The sequence below is a fragment of the Lepidochelys olivacea genome (genome assembly GCF_965140295.1).
Source record: "Lepidochelys olivacea isolate rLepOli2 genome assembly, chromosome: 17".
NCBI lineage: Eukaryota > Metazoa > Chordata > Testudines > Cheloniidae > Lepidochelys > Lepidochelys olivacea.
The window spans coordinates 14,324,392-14,352,345 of NC_140427.1; the positions used below are offsets into that span (position 1 = coordinate 14,324,392).

General features: G+C 41.2%; 1 protein-coding gene across 6 annotated transcripts in view; it reads right to left on the reverse strand.

Annotated features, from left to right (window-relative positions):
• The window catches only part of AUTS2 (activator of transcription and developmental regulator AUTS2), a 986,777-nt gene that overhangs the window by 277,536 nt on the left and 681,287 nt on the right, over window positions 1–27,954 (reverse strand). For all 6 annotated transcript variants that reach the window (XM_084650935.1, XM_084650936.1, XM_084650938.1 and 3 more), the window contains one exon: window positions 14,030–14,059. In XM_084650935.1, the coding sequence (XP_084507061.1) occupies window positions 14,030–14,059 (30 nt within the window). The remainder of the gene's footprint in view (window positions 1–14,029; window positions 14,060–27,954) is intronic.

Sequence of the window (27,954 nt, forward strand, 5' to 3'; positions counted from 1 at the left end):
TTATTTACACTGGGGGCAGGGATGGTCTCCTACCTCGCGTTGTCCAGTGCTTAGCACAAAAGAGACCTGGTCTTAGTTGGGGCTTATAGTGTTAGTGTAATAAAATAACAGCATTCCCTCTGAAGCTCCTGGCACTGGCCGCTGTTGGAAGACAGGATACTGGGCTAAATGGACCTTTGGTCTAACCCAGTATGGCCGTTCCTATGTTCTTAAAATAAAATAACAAATAATAATATAATACATAAATAAATAATAATAAAAATATAATCATCAGCTTGTCAGGAGTCTTTCCTCTGATGACCTTATCATTACATTGTAAATAAGGGAGTCCCTACCAGAGAAACGACATTCACTGAAGTCAGACCAGTTACTACTCTTAGTCCAGAAGAGAGACAAAATACTGTATTGCTAGTATGGAAGTCACAATGAACCCACGGATGGTTCAGTGCCATGTAAACAGCATGCAATTAGGTCCATCCTTGGGGATCAACACTTCAGGACTGTTCAAATCTGAATGGGAGTACATCATTGATAATATTTTGCACTTTATATCTTCTCACATCTGAAGAACTCAAAGTACTTTACCAACAATTAGCTGAACCACTCACTACCTCTAAGGGAGATATGAATTGCCACATACCAACTTTACAGAGGGATAAATATGAGAGGACACATGGTCCAGTGATTAGGGCACTAATTTGGTATTTGAGAGACCTGGGCTCAATTCCCTGCTCAGCCCTGGACTTCCTGTGTGACCTTGGGCAACTCTCTGTCTGTGCCTCTGTAAAATGGGGTGATAGAACACAAGTGCCTTCCAGGGATTTGTGTAGATAAATACATTTAAACATTTTGAGACGCTCAGATACCACCTTAATAGAGCTGTATAAGTTTCTAAGAGAGACAGACAAACTGAGGTAGAAAGAGGTTAAGTGACTTTTGAAGATTACCTTGTTTGTGAATCAACAACAGAGCTGGGAATACAGCCCACGATTCCCTGTTCTAAACAGTAAATAACATTTCTACCCCTTTGCTATTTTTCAAGATTTCATTACAAACAAAACAGAAAACTGGTCTCAGCAAAAATCAAATGTCTGTAAAACATCAAGCTTCCCAAATAAAGCCATTTTAGATTTAGATACAAACACATTTAAAAACTGCCCCGTCCCCAACCCAGTCTCTGACTGAGAAATTGTACTCAAAGGACAGCTCAGAGCAAATGAACACAACCATGTATTAAACCCCTTAAATATAGTGTTATTAATGGAAACCTCAATTCAACCAAAATGCATTGCCAATGTGAACATGCTGAGAAATTCCATTCTGAAAATGCTGCATGCCCTGTCTGTCCTTAAAACAGCCTCTTCATCTGAGACCTGCAGTATAATACTCACCGCTATATTGCCACTAATCCTCTGGTTTCTCTAAAATCTGCTAAATGTTTCTGCACATGTTCACAGTATGCTGCATATTCAGCATTCAGAGTCCATTCATAACCATGCATTAACTACCGAGTAACCTGGCTTCTCTGCATGTAAGGAATTTGATATCACAAATAAGTCACCATAAACTCTACAGGATTAAATAAGTTATTGGATCTTCCAGCACAACTGATTTCTACAAATGATACCCTGGAAAATTACATTATTGCTCTATGATTTGGTTCAATCTGATTGCTACAGCTAATTTAATAACGTAACCCAATTAGGATGCTTTTGTTATGAATGAACAACCTTGCTTAATATAGTTTAAATGTCCAGAATTAACCTAGATATGTTCCCGGGAGGACATGGGAATCCCGGAAATTTAGGGGTGTATTTTAAGAGAGGACACCACTCGGAATTAGACAATCATATGGCGATTTCAAAGGCCCAAAGGGCAGTTTGGTGACCAACACCCATTGAAAGTCAATATAAAGTGTACAAAGATGCCTCTGTAATACTTAACATGGATATAAATCCAGATTTTCAAAAGAGCTCAGAGTCAGGTTTTCAAGAGCTCAATACCCCAACATCTGGGGCCAGATTTTCAAAACATTTCTGCTCCCCATTTAGGCACCAAAATAAGGGCGCATTTTTGTTAAGTGCTCAGCCCCTAGCCACTCCCCTTGTGACAAATATGGCCAATTTATAGCACCCAATGTTCTCAACTCTTGAAAAATCCAGCCAGTTATTTTGGTGTCTAAATGGAAACCTGGCCCCAGTAACAGGTGCTGAGCTCTTCATAGTGATTTATGAGTCTGGGGTGGAGCGAGACCAATTGAGGAGCTGTCTCAGAATCATTACTTCCTTTACTAGTACCTTTGTAAAATGCACTCATCACTGGGGCATCTGAGTGTCTTAAAAACTTGAACTAATTTATTCCCAGAACACCTCTATGTGAGATGGGTAACTCGAGGACCTGGGTTACAGCCCTACGTTTAGTTTGCTAGACTAACCTACCCCACAATTTTAGAGATGATTGCTCTACCAGGCCCCAGGCAATGAGGATGCCAGAGAAAGGAATCAGAGATTCAGCCAGGGAGATAGGTCTATGGGGACTGTGAGGGAAACAGTGGGGGAGGGTCTGAATAAGGGTTAGAAGTATTCTCCAAACCTGCTGCAGTTTGATAGATGGCTTAAAGTTCAGAGTCATTCTTATTTTGCTGGTACCTGTTGGCCCAATGTTAATTCAAACCATATGTTCCTCTCTTAACTTCTGCACTGCTTTGGGGATTTCCAGAATCTGAGATATACAGTAGCTGTATTTTACCACGTCCAAGTCCACAATGCCCTTATTAGTGCTGAGACAGATGGAGAGAAATGTGCAGAAAACCAAGTAATACTTGAAGGAATCTTTCTCTCAATTTGTTGGTGCATGAATTTAATTTCCTGTCTCCTTGTTTTTAACCTGTCCATGGATATGTTTGTGAGAAATCTGAGAGGGTTACACATGCTATGAGTCTCCATATGAAGTAATTACTATAACTTTGATAGGTTTTTTTTTCTTTCTTAAGAAATTTCTCACCTTCTCATTTCTCTAACCCAAAATACTTTTTCTTCTTTTCAAGTAAATATAAAAACAGACATTCACAAATGGGGAACGGGTTTATAATAGATGATTTTGTTAGACAAAATAGATGCTATACAATAGCATATAGTGAATATAAATGTAATAGCTGAATAATACATAGTACATAGACTTTATAGATAAATATTCCAGAAATTCCATAGGTCTGAACATGCCCATGCTCCAAAACTGGCACCTTGGGCTTATCTCTCTCTTTGTAGAAAGAAAGAGAGAAACCCAAGCTGCAAATTTTGGATAAGGATTTGAAATCCCTTCCTTAAGTTTGGAGATTTGGGGATCTGTATCAATTCTGGAATGCATATTTAGGTATCTATCTATGGTGTTTGTGTGTATTTAGATGTCTACATTTGTGTGTATACATAGGGGTGTATTTCTCTCTCTCTCTCTCTCTGTGTGCACATAAACACACACACCTATATATACACACAAATACAGACCTCTAAATACCAACACACGTGTGCCCACAAACATAATCTATCTTAATTTATACAATATAAATTGTGTTTATTCCACGACAACATTTCTTGAGTGGTTGCGTCTCAGACAACTGGAAGCATGTGATTTTAAATTACCACTACATTTTAAATCAAACTCTCTGAGGAGAATTATTTCCCAAAAATTAGATCCATATTTTTGTGTTATTTTTCTTTACAATCTTGAATTATTTAATCAGAGGCCAGAGGAAAAAACTATGATATTCCTTCGCAACCCAACAGTGAAAGATGAGTAGGTGGGGAATCCTAGCCCCTAATGCTGTCACTGCACTGAACTATCATGGTCACAAAATGGCTTTGCTATACATCAGAAAGAAAGAAAGAAAGAAAGAAAGAAAGAAAGAAAGAAAGAAAGAAAGAAAGAAAGAAAGAAAGAAAGAAAGAAAGAAAGAAAGAAAGAAAGAAAGAAGACTAAAATGCAAGCAAGCAAACATACATTTCCTTTTAAATATCCTTCGATTTATACAGTAAGATCCCTGGATCCAGGACTATGTCTTCTGCTTGTGCAGTGCTAAGCACAATGTCAGCTATTAACCAGTAATTAGGATGATGATATAATTTTTTTTAATAGAGCCAAATGCTATAATCCATGCTCAAGCAATGGAAGTTTTGCCTGAGTAAACACTGCAGGATTTAGCGCAGGGAACATATCATACCTGAACAAAATATCATGCTCTGTAGACCAGCCCCAGTCTCAGAGAGTGGCCTTAGAGAAAACTGCAAAAACTTTACAGTGTACCTACTGGACAATCCTTTACCATGCAAGGATGGACATGCAGAGATATTTCTTGTCTCCAGCCAGTGGTGAGTTTATATGGCAAAGCATAAGTGATAATAAGCATTTTCATTTTTATCTTATCTTACAATCAATACAAATACTGTACTAACAGTATGTATTAATCACATACTGGTATTTAATCCTTTAAAAAAACAAAACAAAAAAAAACCTTAATTTTATCATCCTGGGAACATTTACAGGAAATAAGCATGTGCATTGAAGAGAACCACCACCAGGAGTGCAAATATACAGTACTTACTTACCGGGGTAAAACTTAACATTTGTCTATTTCAGCTCACATTACCACAGATACTGGGGACTACTGTGGCTTTAAGGGAGAGGGAGCATTCCTCTCTCTCTTTCACACAAGTACCTGCATACCCATGCCCCCACACACCATAAGGAGGCTGAAATAGAGCTGCAGAAAGTGCATCTTGAAGCAAACATTACTTCATATGCTTTGAAACATGATTTAAAATATATATATATATATATATATGTTGAGCTTCATCTCTCTTGTGGATCTTTTTCGTACACATCTCTTGCCGTATCTAGATCTGTTACATCTATAACAAGAATGTCTGGAACACATTAATATCAATATCAATGGGGACATAAAGAGATGAACATGCCACAGATCATATACATATTTAATATTTATTTCAGGGCATATGAAGTACAAAATATTCTAGGATATTATTCCAGGACAGTGGCAAACTAGACAGATTACTCTCATGAATATTGTAAAATTACATAAAAAACAGACACATACACACATATATGGGTGGACACATATAACATATGCATATAACATACATAATATACATTATGTGTGTATTATACATATATCTAAAGCATGTAATATGCACATGCACACTATATTATAACATGCATCAAATATATATTTTATGTGATACATGTTAAGATGTTGTATGAACATACATAATATATACATACATCTATCTGTTTTTCAGTTTATTTTTAGTTGTACAGTTTTCATATAACTAGTGTTTCCATATCTACATCTAGATGCATGCAACTTACAGAGTATATATAATATAATATTTTAAAATAACAGCATTACATGTTTCTGAACACTTAAAACTTATTCCAGGATACGTTTTCTGTGACACCCATGCCAACTTCCTTGCGTTTAGCTCTTGATTGTTTACTCAACTGACAGAAAACGGTCTAAAGCCCTGGGGAGAGCAAAACCTGTTTGGGCCATTGACATTGAGTATCCTTGGTGCAGGAAGTCAGGACCTTAGAGGTATCCATCATTATGCCTGCCTGAAGCAGAGGCTGGAGCCAAGGAACTTGCCTGAGAAGCTAGTAAAATTTTAATGCACTCTGTAGTGCGGTCATGTCATACTCAGTTATGGCAAATAATCCCAGATGCCTGCAGAGGTAAAATGGAGCTGTAATGTGCTTGCCTCCTAACCCGAGCTGACAGCAATGATGTACGACTACCATTAGCGGAAAATATCACTTCAACTAACCCATGATCCAGCTCCGCTAAGGGTCATATTATCCATGAGGAACAAATTACACTCCCAAAGTAAATACAAATTTCCTACATGAAATGGGACCACAAAAAAAAAGAGGGAGAGAGGATGGGTGTGATACATTACCTATGACGACATGCTACCAAGTGACAAAGGTGATAAAGGACAGGACAAATCATTGACTGACAGAGCAGCGTGGCAAAATCAGCCCAGAAAGCAGCTACTCAAGCCTGTGAACACCATCTTCTCTCCTTAGTGGCAAATCTTTTAACATGAACACGCTTGGCTCCAATTTCATTACCACTCTAGCTGTAGGGACCCACTATGTGCCACATCAGATGAGTAAAAAGGATCCTTATCTTGCCTCCTAATGGGCCTTAAACAGTAAGAAATACATTGCGATTGCATGAGCATTGCTAGCGCGTAATGTCTGGGGGATCGCTCACCCTCGGGGCAAGTTTTAGGTGAGGCAGTTTTCCAGTTAAAAAAGACAATACCTGTATGAATACTCAGCATAAATCTCTTTGATGGGAAACATCACAGCTTTGCGGCAAGAGTCACAGAATAATATCCTACCCCATCTGAAATAAAGTATGCTAGGTGATAGGACATTACCATCCAACAACAAGGAAGTGTCCCCTAGTGCTTAGAATGGGATTCTGTTGATGGTTCTGCCAATGGCTAACCCTGTGACCTTGGGCAAGTCATACAGGGCCTGATTGTCAAAAGTGCTCAGTACCCACAACCAGAACCCCATTTTCAAGAGCTCAGTTCTCAATTAGGTACTAAAGTAAGTGGCCACATTTTCAGAAGAAGTTACCACGTTGGGTCCTGATCTCTAGGGGTACCTCTACACAGCGAAAACAACCCTGTGGAAGTGAGTGCCAGAGCCAGGGTCAACTGACTTGGGCTTGTTGCGATGCAGCTAAAAACAGCAGCGGAGATGTTCGTCCTCAGGTTGGAGCTCAGGTTCTGAAACCTGGCCAGGGTCTCAGAGCCCAGGCTCCAGCCTGAGCAGGAACATCTACACTGCTCTTTTTAGCCTCATCATGTGAACCTGCTAGCCCATGCTCTGACACTCGCTACCTTGTTTTGTTTTTTTGTGCTGTGTGGACATACCCTAGGTTACTTTAACAGGCCTGTTTAATACCAAGTATTTTTCAGTCACTATGTCCCTGATTTTCCCCTACCACAGCAAAAGCTGTGGTTTGAGGGGAGGACAACTTCACCAGGATTCCCTCATGGAGCTCCCTATCAGAGAATAGGCTTTGCCTTCTCACAAAAAAAAAAAAAAAAAAGCTGTGGGGGCTATCGATGGGTGCTCAGAGAATCCCAGGAGACCAGCATGATCCACATCAAAAGTCTTCACCAGCACTATAGCAGCGTAACTCAATTGGCTCTGCACTACCAGCAAATCCCTTCTCTAAAGCTGCACCTATGATTTCCATGGCGTGGAGGGACACTCTGAAAAAACAAATACCACCTGAGTCTATACTGTCATTTCTGAGGGTTTCCTACTGGGCTGGAGGTGTGATCATGTGCATACCCCACCCATTCCTCCCATTAGCCAGCCCAGCTGCCACACAAGTGTCTCTGGATCTGTAGGGTAGGTCGGTGAAAGGGAAAGCAGCTGATACCCTCTTGCTTGTAACAGGGGAAAGATACAGGTGCAGAGGATTCCTTCCATGCATGGACTTAGGAGGCATAATTATTATGTATTATTTACATTCTAGTAGCACTTAAAGGCCCAAACTGAGATAGGGGCCCTTAGGTGCATACGTAAGGTAAGAGAAGCCCAGATACTATGGTAATGGTGGCTATACAAGTGTGATTGATCTTCATTCAAGTGCTACATTCAGAAAGCTTCATTTCTTTTTTTTTGCTAAAGAGAAAAAAAAAACCAGCCCAACCTCCATTTGGTTTCCAAGTCTCCCGCTATAGCTGGCAAAAATTTAGCAACTGCCAACCTGAGGATGAAAGAGAATATCCCTCTTTTATGAATGCAGCTATCTGTAATGTACAAGATGGGTGTAATGCAATTTCAACACTATTTAATCCGTTTGTAATGGTGCTTTTGTTACTGGCAACAGCTCCTGCATAAGGAAGCCAAGTGCCAAGCAGTTAATTAGCTTGGTCTTTATTTATTTATTTAAAGCAGATCCCCCCCCCTCCCCCTTTTTTTTAAAAGGTAGATTGAGTTATTGTGTTCTATCCATGTCCAGGAGAAGGATTGAACACCACAAAAGAACAGCATCAGGGATGGGCAAATCCTAGTAGGGTTAGAGGTGAGAATGGATTTAGTTAGGATCAGAGAGAGGTGACTGGTAACAAAGCTCAGGTCTCGAGGAGGGTTTTGTAGGGAAAGAGAAATTGGCCCATTATGGAGTCAGGGAACTTGCCACAAAGTTTGGTTAGGATCTGAATTTATTATGGGGCACTACAGGTTTCAGAGTGGGCCCATTCCCAAATTCTGATAACCATAACATACTTTTGATGCTTATTACCATCCCAGATCTCTTGGATCTGCAACAGTGAACTAGGAATTTTATAAGACTCTTAGGAGATTTCCAGTTGGGCCAGAAATAACTCTAAAAGCAGAACTTCTGGTTGTGCTGAATCATGGCACTTCCATGCTGGAACAAGGAAAATGAAGGTGTGTGAAAATGAAACACAATGAGGAAATCAAGTTATTCTCTGAATCTCAGTAACGATACCATTTGAGCAAAGTTTCAGACCATTTCTTACCTCCAACTGATTCTCCATTCCTATCTAAATACTATTATAGAGAAAGAGAGACAGGGGCTGAGAGGGGGAGAGAAAGGGACAATAGTAATAAGAAATCTATATTACTTTAGAACTCTATATTACACGGTGGGTTTCATTAAAACAAGCAGCTTGTACTCTGCATTCAACTTTATCAATATTCTTTGTTCTGCACTTTGAATGGGGAATACTGCAAACATGGAACATTTAATTACCAAATGAAGTAGTATATTACATATATTAGAATATATCTTTCTAAAGCCTGCAAACATGAAAATTTAGCAGCAGCATCTTCAAAATATGCTATATGCACACATACTACGCAAATATTTTACACAATTTTATATATGCAATTTAAAAGTATATATATAATGTATATGATTGATCATGCTGTGGTTTATAATCTCTCACACCATACTCTTATGTTCGCAGCTGTTTTATAAGTAATCAAATGTGTTAACTTTATCATTAAAAACATTTTGACATACAAACAATATTCTGCAAAGGATTTTTCACAGCTCCCATGGTGCCTACAATGGGGCTCTAGAGAGAAATACTGAAGTCTGACAAGTAAAGCACCAATGCAAGAGTAGGCTTTATAAAGTACATAAAAGCATTCAGTCCTGAATTGGCCAGGGAGTAGATCCCTTTATTTTACTCTTGTCTTGATCCTATGTATTTCACTTTCCACAGGGAGATTACACACATTTAGCTGATATTTTTCTTTAGACAGGTTAACCCCTTTCCCACCCACCCGCCCTACACAAGATCCATTCTAAATCCCATTTAAATCAATGGAAACATGGTTTTCACTGAACCTTGGATCATAACCATCATGGGCAATCAGCTAGATTCTGAAATACCTGCCCCACACAGAATTCAGGTTAGCATGATTCAGGAACAGCAACATAAAACAACTAGTTGGTTATCACTGGGCTATATACAGAATTAAATTGTTAGTTATGATGATTTTTATTTATTGGGCATTTCACATTTTCCATATACACCTTAGATAAAAATCCTGGAGATGCAGACCTTTTCCTTCCAAAGTCTAGCTTAAGTAACATGTTATACTCTGCAATGAAACCCCCCCATGGCCAATGAGACGATTTCCCAAGTCAGGTCTGAGTCAAAAAAGTTAAAAAGACCTCAAATATGGCCCTTAGTTTCTAAAGCAGCCCAATTAAATACAGTAGTTGTGAGGAAGTGTGATAGGGAAGGTAGAAAAAACACTAGTTGGGTCCTTAATTTAGTGACTCTAAGCCATTAACATGTCTTTTCATCAACCAGAATGCTCCCTTTATTTACAGAAAATAAATGAATTTGCACTGACAGCGTTTCCTCTATTAATGACCACGTGTATAATTTTAAATCTTGATATCAGAGGAAAACACAGTTGATCTTAAATATGTCATTGTGCAACAGCTTGCCCTCATTTTAGATCACCAGCTTTGCAGATCTGCACAGACTAAGAGACTGACAGGCCTTTTAATGGGGAAAATCCAGAAGTCTCATGAGATCCATGCTTTTTTGGTTCAATAAGAATCCTCAGTGGTATTTGCTGAAGAGATCCCCGGACATTAAGCGATATCAACTGCCATCTCTTTAAGCATTAGTGATTCAGATTCTGGTGTGACTCCACCAAACAAATGCATGCACATGCACACGACCCGCTCTCAAAGATTTATAACAGGAGAACAGAAAGCACACTCAGAGTGCTGTGATCTGAGACCTTATGTATCACAAGGAGCATATATCTACACAGTCCAGAAACTTGTGGTTTAAAAGTGAGACACAGACACAAGCCTTCGCTACAGCAGCACTAAGCAGGGGATGTGTCTTTTCCCTATTAAATATCCTGGTTTCTTCTTCCAGAGAAACTTCTGGATTACATGTCTCAGACTAGGGCAGATACAGAGAAAGAAAGTGACTCTGGTTTCTGGCAGCTTCCAGTTAAAAGCTGGGACAGGAGAACTGGAGGCACAGCCATCTCCTAATAGAGATCAAACTTCATCAGCGATTTACAGAGCTGGATACATCTTCAAATGGGGAAAGAGGATACTGATAGCCTAAGGTACAGCACTTCCACTCTACCACCAGTCCTTTTTCTCCCCAGCCTGATGGGTATCTGCCTCCCATTCCCCCTATTCTTCCCTGGGTTCCTTTTCTTCACTGTAGTATTTGTGGGCATGTTTGAGTTTCCCAGCCTTTAAACTTCCTTCACTCCATTGTACAGTAAGCACTATATTGACCTGCTATTTTTTACTCTAACCCAGGCTCACAGAACCTCTTTACACTAGCACGCTGTAAGTCATTGCTCCCAACACACACACACGCGCCATCACATCGTCTCTACTCGCCAGAGGGCACACATTTCCTGTAAGCAACAGAGACCAGCATGGATCTGCCCCAAGAACCCCAAAGTGAACCAAAATCCTCTCCCCCTAACGTTTCTTCTTGGCCAATGCTGGATCCATGTAAAGAAACATGCTGCAGAGCACGAGCTTTTGTAATGGAAGACTGCAGCTCCCACTGAGAGGCAATTTCCTACCTCGACTCACATGCCTTCTCACAGAAATGTTAACTTGTGTCACGAGTAGAACAGTTGTAGACTCACCAGAACGCGTTAAAGTAGGGCGACCCAGGGCCGATTTGACAATTATTGCACAACCACAGCAACTCCGTGTCTCAAAGCTGACATCCATGCTCTTCCAATGGGTGCAAGAGGTTTGGTTCAAAGCTCTAATGCTACAAGATGCTAAGTCTCCTCAACTCCACAAGAGTTGTCTTCCATGAGAACTGAAGATGCTAGCTCCACCCAGGAGATGGTCAGCACATTGCAGGGGGAGGCCCTTGTGAAGTACCCTCTGTTGTCCCTGCACGTTTTGCTCATAGAAATTTTTGGTCTATTAAAAAAAAAATCTTTATTTTATTTTAAACAAGGATTCAAAATCTTCAGGGGTTCTATTGAAAGAGATCTAAAAGATCCTGCCTGTCTGAAGGAAGGACGTTTCTACTTGTCAGTTAAACAAAGGAATAATGCACAGCCTCCTTTATAGTGTGTATTTTACCTGTCATCCAGCAGCCCATTATCATGTCACGGCTGAGTGCACTTTTCTACAGGTCACTTTGTTTAAAATGACATGGATAATGCACATGTCAGCGAGCTGACAGTCCTCACCGTCCTTCAGAGATAAAAACCGCAAGACAAGTGCCTGTTCTTATCTGGGGTACATGCCTTGGTCTATCATCTAAGTCAGACAGAACATGATTTCTCCAGAGAGCACTTTTTTCATTTCCTGATTTTAAGGAAATCAAATAAGCACCATTTGTCTTCATCTGAATATGCTTGACCTGCTCAAATGATGATGTCTTGCATTTTATAACAGGCTACGTATGCCGAATTCAAATTAACAGCAGAACAAGGCCCTCAGATCTCTGCCTAGGCTGCCAGTGTAGGCTCGAAAAATACACCAGGTTTAGCAGGTCTCTTTCAGAATTGGGTCTCAGCTGCAAAATTCAGAGCTGGATTTGGTTCTGGGATCTGAAGTGCCCTCAATCACCAGGGACATTTGGATCGGAGCTTAATCTCATCCCTTTGACAAGACATCAATTGTCAAGTTCAGATCCAGATTTGGATTTCAAACTTTCTCCGCACCAGTCCTGGGACATTCAGTGAGAGGTGCCATTTTGGGCCTCTTTCCAGTATTGTAATGAAGAAATATCCCTTAATGGGCAATACCCATGTCCCTAAAAGCTGCCCAGTTTGCCTTTATACACAAAACTGCTGTAAGAGAAAAGCACCAGGAAAACTGGCAGAGGTTAGCTCTGCAACTATAGGAGTGAAAGGAAATACATTTATGGTGCTAGATGCCATAAACATAGGTACTGTGCTCATTTTATCATCTTCCCCCACATAAGGACGATTCTGAAAATGAATAATCATTATATATGGGGGAATTTAATAGTAATGCATTAGAAGTTCATATCTAAAGATGCAGGTTAATATTCTGTGTAAGAAAAACCCAATAAAACCACACATCTCTGTTGTCATTCTCTGATATACTCCAGTGATTAGTTTTCCTATGGAGGGGAAATCACTAATGGAGTTAAATGCCACAAACCAAAGTAAATAGTATATCTTAACATAGTTAACAAATGATTATGAAAACCACAGAAGAACCAAATTCCCTGTTTGGGAAGATATCAAAAGCTGAGAGCCAAAGAGTTGGCAGCTGAAGGCACAGGGAGAGAGTTTTCCTTTTCTTCCTCCTATACAAAGACATCACTGATTAACTTTACTGAATTTGAGCCCTTGAAGTCTGTCGTCTCCTTGTGCATTTCACAACATGCTTAGATTCTTTTCTGATGTGTCAGTGGAGATACACAATGGTGTCACTGTAAAGCACATCATCTTCCTTCTTCTTGGTCTACTTGGAGTCAGTTCACAGAACCTAGTCACTGTCCTCTTAATAATGTGAGGGAGTCACATGGAGCACACATCCCCACATTCTTCCCCAAATGTACCCAGCAAAGAAAAGAAGAGTAGAAAGCAGTTAAACTGACAAAGAAAAAGGTTTGGGGTCACCCCTTAAGGGCCGTCACACACACAAGACTAGCAGAATTCAACCTAGAGATGACATTTTAAAACCCTTTTTCCCCATTGTGATCATTTGTTTTGACAGGCAAGAACGTTATACAGAGGTTTGTTCACATCAAAGGAAAAAAATCAGACATATGAAAATACATTGATGCAACTATTACAGTTACTAGCATCATGAACAACAATAGCTTTATCAATCAGTGCTTCCCTAACGTTTTTAACAGCACAACTTCCTCCCACACACACCTCATCCCAAGATTCTTAGGGTGGAATCATTAGCCCTTTACAAAGAAAATCTATTGATCTGCCTAAGGGCCCAGCTTCCAAATGTTGTTTCTATGGAGGCACTCTCAAAAATAAATGTATGAACCCGGAGAGCTGGCAGAACCTTGCATGTGCACATGCAAACCAGACAACAGTGTGGATAAACAACCTATTTAAAAGTTCACATGTGGATCTTTGCAAATATGTCCCCTTGCGTTCATGACATGTTCGTGTTTCCAAAAGGTAAGTGCAGCTATACAAAGGGCCAGTGGTCAACGCAGCATTCATAAGCTACACACGTAAATTACGTTACCAATATGTTACAGAATGGGAGGTGGAGCCTCTAATTCATGGTCTAGAAAAGTTTTTCCAAAGTGTCTGATCTAAAACCCATTGAAGTCAATGAGAGTCTTTCCATTGACTAGAGTGGGCATTGGATCAGGTCCTAAAATAAAATGTATATAAGCAACTGCAAAATAGAAGTGAATCCAACAAGATGTTCTCTGTGCCTATGATGACATTGAACAGTACAGGGTGCAAGTGCTCCCCAGCTTACCTTCTCTTCTTGATCACTGTCACTGTCACACTGAAATGGAAAAAGAAGAAAAATAAACATGGATAAGAGAAACCTTTCCAAAACAAAACAGAGATAAAAGATATGAGTGAAACACACATAGTCCATGAGGCTGCAATTCCAATTCCTTTGGAAAGAAACAATTATTATATAACAAGGATTTTCCCCCCACCGCCTTGCAAACAGAATTTGCAGTTAAAGACACCACACTTGTATTTTTGTTTCCATTACAATAGTACTATGATTCAACAAAAGTCATTTGCAATATATGCCCTATTCCCCCAGTCAGGATAATTTACATTCAAGGAAGCTGGTGTTGCAACAGGGACAGTTAGAAGCCAAAATTAAATCACAGGGCAGGAAAAAATATGAGCTGCTTCCTTTATCTGATGAAAAGCAGGTATCATTCTGCCTCCCAACAGATCAGCTGCAAAGGTTTTGTCAATGGCAGGACATGGAAACAGTTTAGACAACACAGGACAAGTCTACCATTTTAACGCCATTATTACTGTAGATGGCTTGCTTTGGTGCCATTGCTCACAGATGATTCACTGAAAAATTCAGATGACTCAAGACAAAGTGAAATGGAACTGACAACATGTTATATCAAGGCTCTATTCGGTGAGATGTTCTGGACTCCTATACCGGGACTGATGATGACACGTAAACACGTGTACTGTACATTACTGATTACCACACTGGTGTATCTCGCAAAACATCTCTTCCAGTTGTTCAATTTTTAAATATCACAAATAATACCACAGCTAGAAATAGGTGAACCTCAAGTGGGGAATCAGTATTCATAAGAAACCAGAAGTTCAAATCTTACCTGAACTATTGATGTTCTTAGAGTCAGTGAAAATAGGGACATAGGAATTGCCTTATCAACTCAGACTACTGCTCTACTATCCTGTCTCTTAGAGTGGCTAGTAGCAGATGCTTCAAAGAAAGAGTAAGACTGCCATAATGCACGATTAAGTCACCAAAATAATCTTTAAGGATCTGGGCCTTCGTGCCCTGAATCATGAGGAGTTACGTTCCTTACACATTTTTCCTAACTAACGTAACTGTAAAAGTTTTTGTCTTTTCACTCTCTTAGAGTTCTCCTAATTCTTTTCTGGAAGAGAGTAAATGGGAGCACCTGGTTTACCTTCTCTGCACCACTCTACTCATGACCAAACGTTGACTCAGAATTATTCATAGATATTATCGGGCAAATAATTTCAAATAATGGATAAATTAGAGAAAACTGCCATCTGCCTGCAGATAATTCCCAAATAGGAACAGAGGTGAAATTCACTGAACAAATTATTCATTAAAAATGATTTATCTAACTCTAGTTTGCACCTGGATACTTTGGTGACTGGAATAATATTAAAAAAAAAAGATCAGATAGATCAGGTAGATGAGACAGAGTTTTATATCAGAACTTAACCTGAAACAAAGAGCAAGGTAGGAGGTGTGTTGGTTTGTTTGTTTGGTGTGCATGCCTGCTGTGCATGTGAGTGTGTGTGTGAGAGAGGGGAGTATTAACAAAAGTAACATTTGATATTTTTATACTAGAGAGAGGGACATATACTAGGAGACAGCAAACATGTTTTTTCCCCCCTTTCAACTTGCGCCCATCCTGACACTTTGATCCTGCAATCACTTATGTGCATAAGAAGTTCCACTGAGTTCCATATAATTATCCCTTGTGCAAAGTTAGCCAGATATGCCCTAGATTTGCATATATGCCAAAACATACAGTATTTTTCATTACAAAGTAAGTATCATTATCCCCATTTTACAGTGGAGACACTGAGGCACAGAGAAGGGAGCAGGGAGGGGAAAATGACTTAGGCGAGATCACTCAAATAGCCAGAGCTGAGGATAGAACCTAACCATTGACCCACACTGCCGCCTCCTCCACTGTTTTTTTCAGTGTCATAAACCAAAAGGAGAAAGCACAAAAATGGATGTTGTGAATTGACAACAGCAACAAATCGTTTTAAATGCCTCCCCTCCTGTTGGAGTTTAAGGGATTTCTCCCTGGTTCACAGGTTTGGAGAGAGATTGGTTTTGTTTTTTTTAATTTGTTTTTTTCCAGGGAGAGGAAGGTTGTTGTTTCCCCCCCATCACAATCTCTTGCAACTTCAAGTTGGCAAAGTAATCAATGACCTCTGAATTTCCCAGCACAATGTTTGCCTACATTTCAGAGATGCTGCAGAGAAAGCTCGGGGAGCAACATCCGTGGGAACGCTTATTTCCATCGAAGTGTTAAGCTTCCTGCCTTCCGACAGTCCAGTTCTAATTTCAAGGTCCGCTTAGTTCTGCATCAAATAATTACTGCTATATCCAGAAGCACCTTGTCTCCAGAGTTAAACATATGGCGAAGGACTGAGACCTACTGCTGTCCATTATGGAAGCAACATGGGTGCCAAGCTGATTAAAAATGCTCAGGCTCCCTTCACAACATGCCCGGCGACTGACAGCTTCGCGATTCGGCCAGTCACGCCGTCTGCCAAAAAAGCCTCTGCTGTGCTGGGGCCCACATGGCGCTCTGAGAAAACCGCTCCATTCCTGGTATTAAATTCCCATACTAACCCGAGGACTTTGCCGTGAGCTCAGCAGGAGCGCACCAGCCAATTTACAGCTCCATCCTCAAGAGCCCTGAGTGCCAGCCTCTGGCAGAGACGAATGATGGTCAAACCCCTACAGCTCATAAATTATGCAAAGGCAATAAATGCACTCAGCAAACAGCTCCTAACGTTTGCCTAGCCTGGCTCCTCATACAGTTTGTAAAATGCCAGGAGTCCTGCATGCACAAGGCATCTATTTTACTCATAAAGAGGTTTTGTTGAGAAGGAGCGAGGGAAAGAGACCCACAGTCCTGTAGGGCTGTTTCAATAGCAGAATGTTATTGGCAAGTTTGATGAAAGAAAGGGAGGGAAAAAAGAGCGGGAGATAGAAGAGGATTTACATTCTGTGTTGAGTTTAAATTTTCATTTCACACATATGTGTTTCTGGCCCAGAGTGTGCTGTATTGTAATGCTAAATGGGCTTCTCCTCGAGGATAAAAGATACAGGATCCCCCACCTTTCATGAAAAAGAACAGAGCCATTTATTTGAATAGAAACATTGATCAAGACATTAAGAGGAAGAAGAATAGGTTTGTTGCTAAGGCTGAGAATTGGAAGTTGGGGAACTGTATTCTCTTCCTGGATCTGAACACGCTCACTGTGTGCTGTTGAGTAAGTCACTTCGGCCCAAATTTTCAAAGGTGGTCAAAGGATTTGCATGTTTCCATTTCTGGTGCCTTCTTCCAGAGATTCTGAAGTACCCGCAGTTCCCATTTACTTCAGCTGGAGCTGCAGGTGCTCAGAACCTCTGAAAAGCAAATCTTGAATGTCTATAGTTCATCACCTCCTAAAATTAGAGGCCACTTTTGAAAACTTAGGGCTAAATTGTTCAATGCCTCCATATTTTTACTCTCATTTTACAAATGAAAAAATCTGCCTACTTCACAAGGGTACAACAAAACTAAAATGCACTGATGTGCGTTAAGTACTTGCGATGGTCAGACAGAAGGTACAAGAGAATTGCACAAAAATAGAATTGTGTAATCTTGATCTCAGCTCACCATACTATACAGTCTTTAGCAGCTTGAGTCCTGATTCAGTAACCTACGAAGATATTGCTGCATTAATAATCAAGTTCATGCGAACTCACTGTGTTACACAGCCACGACTAATGACCTGTCAATACCTCCCTTGCATAGCCTTATCTTCTGACACCTACAACGCAACTGTCAAGAGTTGCTCCAGAAGGAAATCTTACCTGATGAGACAAATTCTACTGGGTGAAATCAAAGGGCTTTCACAGGTGCGAGGGAGAGCAAACAAGATTCTCAGCCCAATATTAAATATATCAAATACCAATTTGGATTTTTGTTGTTGATATAGGAGTGGGCAGTTAATGGAGTATAGTAACTCGATGTTTCATCTCCACGAACCTCTAATTCAAAAAGGGCTTTGTTCTTTCAACCGGTGCTTTTGCAAGTGGTGTTTTATATATATATAAAACTAAAATATTGTGTTGCATAGACATCAGACTTTTGAACCAATTTACTATAGTCAGTAAACTTCCAACAAAGAGCTTCATACATGCATTTACTGTCGATGAACTATGCCCCCGTGCAAAGAGCTAGCACACAACTTGTGCACCATGCAAGTCCCTATTCTGGGACTTAAGCAAAGCCATTTGCACAGGGGCGAATTACACTCTGTGCACATACTATGTGGGGATAATGTACAGATTCCAGTCCTATGCATATTGCGTCTCTCAATAACCTGAGCCCGACGCATGTGCTGCATTCAGATAATCTCGAGATTTGGGTCCAGCAGATACAGTCATTCAGAGCTATCATGGCCAGCTTTTCAGAGGGGTTGAGCAACCATCGCTCTCATTGGGCCTCACTGGGTGTCGCGGGTGCTCAGCACCTCAGAAAAGCAGGCCAATGAGCCTGCAGACAAATATTACAATTGAACAATACACAGCTCTTTTCCCTGATTCTTATGAGCGCGTTGCTTCCTGTGCACGTGCTGAACACAAGTTATGGCTACTGGCACTTATGACCATATTTTCTAAAGAGCTCATGGCTACATTTTTAAGTGTTCAGCAACAACCACTGGGCCACATTATTAAAAAAACAAAAACAAAAAAAAGCCCAAATCAAACCAAACCCAACCCAATGCTCAGGGACCTAAATAGGAACCAGATTTTCAGAAGTGCTCAGCACCTATCAGCCCCTGTGATGACACTTACAGCCAGGTTTTCAAACAAACACAACACACAATATGGTGAGTCTTCTGAATAATTTAGCTCTTTGGGCCCCTCAAAGAAAGCAGCGTTGGACATGACTAACATTTTCACAGTCTCGTGCTGGGTAGGAGGAACCCGGTTACAATGTTCACAGAGGAACTACAGGTCTCCAAACTAGCCCTAAGACAAGTGTCAGAGACAGGATACTGAGCTAGATGGACCATTGGCCTGTCCTAGAATGGCTGTTCTTCTGGTCTTTTTGATATGCCAGTCTCACTCCCTCAACATTCAACTCCACTCACAGGTGACCAAACGGAGCTTTATTTCTATCAACATGTTGTATTTACTTGTGATACATATTGAAAATGCAAGATCACTCCTGATTTCTCTATATACAGAGCACATTATCAGCACTCCTCAAAAATACAGTAGTAATATCATCAGACCAGTATCAGCTTTTTCAAAATGGGCACCTTTATTATGTGGCTTCACAGTCCCCATGTCAAGGGACTAGGATTTCAGACTCATTTTGCAGTACTTTTGCAACTACGCACTGAGACCATCATGCTTGAATAGCACTACACTATGAATTGCATCCTGATACCCATGAACCTGCGTTTATATGCATGCAGCCACCCCTGCAAATCTGTGTTTCTAGAAGCCCTCTGAAGTGAGGAAGCAACATCCAGTTTGCAAGAGTTCTAAACTGACCAGAAAAACGTATTGTTCCCCTTTGTGTTCCAGGGGAAAAAGTTATCAGGACAGGTCATGATCATAAGATACGCTGCTCTCCATCTGTCCTTTTTGCTGCATAAATATAATTCCAGACCCAGTTAATTCATCTGCTCCAACAAGTGAGAGTATGTACCTGAAAAATAGAAGAGTTCTCTGTCTCAACGTTGGGGTTTAATCATCGTTGCTGCGTTTTGAAGAGGAAGGCTAGACAGCTGAGAGTTAGTCCAAAGAAGGCAGCACAGCACTAGTTGTGGAGAGTAAAGGTTAAAACCTTTTCCAGTTCCTGCACAGTGAAAGCTGTCCCAATTCCACTTTTCAGAAATCAGTCATCCTATCATGTTATAACTATAATTTGGGCCCATTTTAATAGCTTGAGAGAGCTGGTGCAAATCAAGCTGAGTGAAGGTCTGAGCCTTCTCACCAGCTCATTCAGGCTGAAGCCCCACTATGGAATTCTATGTACCTCACTGATTGAATACACTCTTGTGCAGAAAGTGGCAGTCATTGAATATATCATGTACAATGACACCGACGAGGACATTGTTCTACATTTCCCTCCATGGACTTTGCTGGAACAGCTATTTCGTATCTTGAATCCATTTATCATTGCCACCAAACAAGTCAGCACCACTGAGGTAACTGCGCTGAGCAAAGATATGCTACTCAACTGTCTGCTGAAAAGAAATCTGAAGAAAATGAGGAAAAACCCAAGCTGCAACCATGTTCACACCAGAGGTGAAAGTAGGCCGGTATGGTGTACCGGTAAGAAGTGGCCACTGGCATGGGCCCGTACATAGCCACTGCAGTGCTTTAACACCGCCGCCCCTTTTGCCCCCCACAGGGCCGCAGAGAGGAGAGAGGGGGAAAAGGAGCAGCTGCCCTGGGGCACGGTGATTTAAAAGGGCCCAGGGCTCCCGACCGCTGCCCCCGCTACCATGGCAGCAGCCAGAGCCCCAGGCTCTTTAAATTGCCGCTGGAGCTCCAGGCAGTGTGGGCCAGGCAGTGCGGAAGGGCTGGCGGCGAGGCTGACCCCCAGCCCTGCCCCTTCTGTCTGAGGCCCCACCACTTCCAGGGGCCCTGAGCCGGGCCCCCATTTTTATGTTACTTTCACCTCTGGCTCACACTGACATAAGCAATATTCTTGTCCATCTATCCACCAGTGACAAACCGTGAACCTCGGAAAAGGGCAGAGGGATTATATTTTAGCTACACACTTAGACCTCTGCTTCCAAGAAAAAAACATCTTCGAGATGAAAGGAGACAGAGATGGACTACACAGGCAATTTTCTAATTGATTCAATGGAGACAATGAGACTCATGAAGAAGCCAAGGGTGACCTTTGACTTTCTTTCCTGTCTCTGGCTTTACCTGCCAGCAGCATTCAGCATGGTGCTCCTGGCCGTAGAATCTTAGATGTAGTGAACTGCAAATTAGTTCATGTTACATTCTCCAAAGCAATTAACATCGATTTCTTGTAAAGTTGGTCTTTAAGGTACAGGTGGGCTGAGGAGGTTTAGGGTTTGTTTTTGCAAAACTAACGTCATGGGTTATTCAGCTATAGGTTCTGTTTTATCCAAACCACCAAAGTTTGAACAAAGAATTCCCAATGTTGGCCTCTTTTCTGGGTTCTATTTTATCAAAACGTTCTCTGCGCTGATGAAAGGTACTATTTTTGGAACTCAAAATTATTTTGGCCCCTTAGGAAAAAAATGTTGAAAACCTAGGACCATTTTCAACCGTAAGTTGTTTGAAGTCCTCCCACCCATCCCTAGTTGAAAAATGACACAATTAATTGCTCTTTCAGGCTCCTCAACAGTTGTGCACAACAAATAAGTCTGATCAGCAGTATAATTAAGACAATTACAGTTTGAATATCAAAGCCAAAAAATCCAAATACAGTTTATTACTATCCACAAGAAAGAAAACACAAATAAAGTAGGTCAATCTGGCGCATGCATGTGTGTGTGTACACATGCATGTCATCATCATCATCACTTCATAATCGCATTGGTTATTGGGGCACCATCACTGATGAGAATCAACCAATTGTCTCCACCCCTGACGATTGTGTGTCAGTGCTTGAGTCTCTGTGAAGTCCATTCCTGTCCACTCTTAGAATCATAGAATATCAGGGTTGGAAGGGACCCCAGAAGGTCATCTAGTCCAACCCCCTGCTCGAAGAAGGACCAATTCCCAGTTAAATCATCCCAGCCAGGGCTTTGTCAAGCCTGACCTTAAAAACCTCTAAGGAAGGAGATTCTACCACCTCCCTAGGTAACGCATTCCAGTGTTTCACCACCCTCTTAGTGAAAAAGTTTTTCCTAATATCCAACCTAAACCTCCCCCACTGCAACTTGAGACCATTACTCCTCGTTCTGTCATCTGCTACCATTGAGAACAGTCTAGAGCCATCCTCTTTGTAACCCCCTTTCAGGTAGTTGAAAGCAGCTATCAAATCCCCCCTCATTCTTCTCTTCTGCAGGCTAAACAATCCCAGTTCCCTCAGCCTCTCCTCATAAGTCATGTGTTCCAGATCCCTAATCATTTTTGTTGCCCTTCGCTGGACTCCCTCCAATTTCTCCACATCCTTCTTGTAGTGTGGGGCCCAAAACTGGACACAGTACTCCAGATGAGGCCTCACCAATGTCAAATAGAGGGGGATGATCACGTCCCTCGATCTGCTTGCTATGCCCCTACTTATACATCCCAAAATGCCATTGGCCTTCTTGGCAACAAGGGCACACTGCTGACTCATATCCAGCTTCTCATCCACTGTCACCCCTAGGTCCTTTTCCGCAGAACTGCTGCCTAGCCATTCGGTCCCTAGTCTGTAGCTGTGCATTGGGTTCTTCCGTCCTAAGTGCAGGACCCTGCACTTATCCTTATTGAACCTCATCAGATTTCTTTTGGCCCAATCCTCCAATTTGTCTAGGTCCTTCTGTATCCTATCCCTCCCCTCCAGCGTATCTACCACTCCTCTTTTATGTTGTCAGTCCATCTCTTCTTCTGTCTACCTCTTCTTCTCTTCCCCTGTACTGTCCCTTGGAGGATGATCTTGTTATACAGCCATACCACTTCAGCTTGCGCTTCTTCACCGTCGTCAGGAGGTCTTCCTATGACCCACCGCATTAGGTGATGATGTTGCAGACCTCTTCACTAGTGACATAGCTGAAGAAGGAGATGCCCAAGATTTTACGGAAGTACCTCATCTCTACTACCTGTATTTTCCATTCAAGTTCTGCCGTAAGGGTCCATGTCTCCACGCATACAGAAACATGGAGATGACCAGTGCATGCAGCAGTTTGAATTTGGATTCCAGGGAGATGTTCTTATTCCTCCAAATTGGCTTTAACTTTGCCACTGCTGCTGCCGTTTGCACAGTTCTTGCCAGAATTTCTGCCTTGGATCCTTCATCAGTGATGATTGCCCCCAAATACTTGAACTGTTTCACTGTCTCCAGCTCTTGTCCACTGACAGTGATATGTGAGCTGATCCCATCACATTTGTTTGTCATCAGCTTTGTTTTCTCTGCACTGATTTCCATGCTGTATTTTGCAGCGGTTTCATCCAATCGTTTCACAAGGTTGGCAAGTTCATTTCACTGCCTGCCAGCTGACAATGTCATCAGTGAACTGAAGATTTCAGATTGTTCATCCCCCAGTGCTGACTGTGCATATGTAATCTTCTAGGGCATCAGTCATTATGCCCTCCAAGTAGATGTTGACAGTGTGGGCAAAAGAGAGCAGCCTTGCCGGACTCCAGTGGTGGTGTGAAACCACGCTCCTGTTGTGTCATTGATGAAAACTGCTATGTTGGCCTTGGCATACAGTTGTTTAATGGCAAGAATAAGGTTACGACCAACATTGTACTTTGTCATGGTTGCCCAGAGAGCTTTGTTCTATACTCTGTTAAACTCCTTCTTGAAGTCAACAAAGATGTGGTAGATGTCCTGCTGGTATTGTAAGTACTTCTCACATAGAACACGAAGGTTGAAAATCTGCTCTCTGGTACTTCTTCCCACACGAAAGCCAGCCTGTTCTTCAGCGATGACATTCTCTGCTTGTGGCTTCACTCTGTTCAATATGACTTTCAACATCACTTTGCTGGGATGGCTAATTAAGCTTATGGTCTGGTAATTTTGACAAAATTGCAGGTTGCTTTTCTTTGGCAAAGTGATGATTAGTGACTGTGTCCACATGGAGGGCCAACTCACTGGTCTGCCAGATCTTGTTGCAGATTTGTGAAGAACCATCTATTACTATTTCTCTTCCAAATTTCATCAGTTCAACTGGGATGTTGTCAATACCTGTAGCCTTTCTGTTCTTGAGTGATTTCACAGCTGTCTCCACTTCTTCATTTAGTATTGGAAAGTCATCCTCCTCTGTTGAGTCTAGGCGGTCTAGGACACCAGGATCTCTATTTGTCTGGTGCTTATATAGATCAGAGCAGTAATTTGTCCACCTATTGATGATGTCCCTTTCTTCTGTACGACTGTTCCACTCTTTGTCTTGAATTGTACTAGCTTTGGTCCATCTTTCCTTCATCAGATCTTTTACAAGCTGGAAGGCACAAGCCTTCCAGGTACATGTGTGTATCCTTTGCAAATGGTGCTCAGTAGCCATAACTTTAAAAGTACCGAATACAGTGGTTTAGTTAGACACGGGATGGAATTCACCTGGTGCAGAGGGCAAGCATGAGGTACATGTTCCCATGGAGATCCACTTAAGCTCTGTTTTGATTCCAGGATCACTTTGCTCTACTTTGAAGGTTAAAGCGGAACTTAAGTGGCCCACAGGCTTTCTTCTGGCCATCCGCACGGGGGTGAATTTCACCCTAAGAGAACAGGAATGATCTATAGCTAGATGGTTCCTTTAGGCACAGCACTGAGTAAGGGGTGATGTATAAAAGCTACCCCACCCCAGAGGTATCATGCCCCTGATACACCCTCTGAGACACCGTATTTTTTTTCTATCCTTTTTGTTTCAGGGGATTGGGAGAAAGAGGGAGTAGGTTACTGCAGAAAGAGTGCTGTTTACTTTTCCCCTTAACTGTCTCCCACCATGGCTACCCTTTGTTGCATTTCCGTCAAAGATGTTTAGGACCTGATCCAACTCCCTCTGAAGTAAATGGAAAGACTCCCACTGACACCAGTGAAAGATTAATTGGCCCTTAGAGAAGCCATACCCAACGAGTAATGATGGCACAAAGAATTGAGGGTGGCATTTCCTAAGGAGCCTGCATGAGTCAGGCCCCCAAATCCCACTGGTCACCCCATAGGAGCTGGCACCTTGCTCCCACAATCCATTTTGAAAATTCCAACCCCAGCCATTCTGTAAAATGAACCCACAAGCCATTCTCTTCTGAAGCTGATGCAATAACTTCCTTGTCCCAGTTCACCAAGTCTGAAATAAAAATTACTCCCTATTATTCCATTTTCTGGGGCTCCCAGTGCATCTTTGCTTCTTTAGGACGGTCTTTTAGCCAGAAAGCACTTTGGAGCAGGGACTGTCTTTATTTTGCATCCCTCTACAGCAATGAGCACTCTTTCAATGTTTAACAAACAAGTAACAACAATAAGATGCATCAATACTCTAAAAATAGGTTAACCACAAAGAATTGAACTAATCAGTGTTAGCTGCAATCAGTGCTTAATAGTGCTCTATCCAGAAAGGTCCCTTTTTCATCCATCCCAAACTTAGACCAATGGTTCTGTCTAGCATCTGATTCTTCCATATGCTGTACCGGCTAATGAAAGCAAGCTGTGCTGATGGACAAAAAGCAAAGCATGTTATGGGTTAAAATAATACAAGAGTCTATTTTTTCCACTGTGTTGTGATCCATAAAAATCACCGTGAGCCCTTCCTCTTTCTTCTCTGCCTGTGAAGCCAATTGCTTTGATTGCAGTGATATGAGCTTGCTGAAATGACTTGCCCTTGCTTGTGAAGCAAATGGAACATGCTAATAGAACTTATCGCATTACCCGATGCAAAAGTGCCATAGCTCATTACTTTAAGATAAAAGGATATCATTGCAGACGGGAAGCAGAATTGACTTTCTGAGGCCCGACTTGATGATGATTTAATCAACTGCTCTCTTTCACTTCTCATCTCTGTGCCTGTCGGTTTCACAGGTGCTGTTAAATGAGACACTCGGAAAGTGAGCGCAGGGAAAGAAATTGCTGTCATTACTTTTCAAGAAAGAAGGTATGCAAATTTTCGACAGAAAGATTGCGTTCATAATGGGCCCGGTAAAATACAAGGATCATGCTTGACAGGTGAGGGCAAGTCATTTGTACATCCTCAAAGTGAAGCAACCATCCTCATTTAAAAACTGTGCTCGATAAAAGAAACTACAAATGAAAGCCATGCGGCAGCTAAGAAGCAGCAACCAAACCCTTGAAGGCATCTCTGTTGCAGGTCTGGCTTCAGCACCTGTCTGTGGCCTTTTCAGATACACTGTTTCCTAATTGTCAGATGGCCACATTGTCACCTCAGAAACTCGCATGGAGCTCTCACTGAATAACAGCTAACTGCTGGCCCTGCACACTTAGCCTGGGACCTGAGAGTCAAGATGAATTCTTTCTTTCTTCATCATCATCATCACCACCACTCGTAATAATTGCAAGAGAAAGAAACAGATAAACAAAAAGACAAGAAAGAGTTAAGGTTGAGACTACATATTAGTAACCTAAGGGTAAAAAAGCATTGTTGGAATGGTGAAATTACCCTAAAACCAAATATTACAAACCCAGGAGATTTAGAATTAAGGTTTCACTTAAAAGAAATCCAAATACGCTAAGATATGGAAATACAGTTAAGAAACTCTAATAACCCTAACTCTGCCTTGTAGTGATGGCATTCAATAACTGTCTCACTCATTAAGGTATTTTAGTGTTTGTGATCTCAGATAAGATTCAACTGATTTTTCATGAAGGGTGGTGTTTTGTACTGCCAGAATATCACAAAGCAGGCAATGTGAACTAGTGAACTTGGTCCTTAACTGATTGTCACCTTATTGATTAAGAGTGTTCTCATCTATTTTCTATAAGTTCTTGCACGATGCTCATGACCATAGCATCCAGAAGTCTTCCAGTAGTGCACATTAAGGAAGGTGACTAACATCTGTCACATGTTTGTTCTCTCATCCTCTCAACAGGGACAGAAGCATGTGCAGTGGAGTCTTGTTTTGGAAAAAAAATTAATAATATACATACACCAGTGTTTCTGTGTTCAAGTTAGAGAAGGCAAACAAAAGTGCCTTGCACTTAGAGCGTGAGGTTTGTGATGGTCATTAGTTCCTCGGGGAGTTCACGCCAGTCTTGGGCCGATCCCCAGGAAAGCATCTCTTGTGTAGATGAGCTTTACCCTTATTGTACGGAGTTCTACTGTGCCAGAGGACTGAAGGTGTAGACGAGTTTTTGAATTGAACTGAACTCAAAATAATTAATGTATTTACTTGCCCTATTCTCAGAAAATTCTTTCTGTACTCGAAGAATGAATGCTCTAAGTTTGGAGAGGATATGTTGTATTTTTCATGCATAACAAAGAGGTTGAATCCCTGTGCATAACAGAACTCAGCATTCACTATGGAGTTGTGATCAACACCTCCGTAAAAAAGGGTTCCGGACACCTTCTGCCACCAGGGTCATCTCCACAATCCCAATTTCTTCACTGTGTTTTTTTTTTAGGTGAGATTGTGGGCCAAATTTGGCCCCACAATTGAAATTCAGGCTGGGACTTCCAAAGGAGCCAAAAGACATCAGGCACACAATTCTCATTCCAATTCAGTAGGGTTTGGGAAAATCCCACCTTTAGAAAATAATTCTGCTAATGACACACAGCCCTAGCTCACTTTTTCTCTCTTAGCTGCACCGGCCACAGGAATAAGCGGCATTAAAAGTAATAATTTTATCCTTAAAGTCAGCAGCTAGGACTAGACGTACAAAGAGAGCAGCTCTTGGGGATAAGATGCCATTTTTACATAGTTCTTATTCAGAGAATGACATTATACATTTTTGATTGTATTCATTATGATATTCTAAGCATAGGAAATAATACGATAAAGTGGTATATTTTTAAAATGGTGCCTAATCCACTTTTTCCATAAATAGAGACTAGCTGTTAGATTAGCTAGTAAGAGGCATGGTCTCTCTCTGCATAAGTTTCTATCAGTAGGCTTTAAAGCATGTTGTTATTCTATTTTCCTAAACAGATACTTGGCTGACTTCAAGTGTCTTGATCTTAGCTCCTTGGAAGGTGAACAACTAGAAAACTGTGTGCATGTAAGGACTGAAATAAAAGGCAGAGGAAATTAAAATGAATAAAAAGATATAAAAGCAAAGATTATAAATTATGCACATTCCAATAACG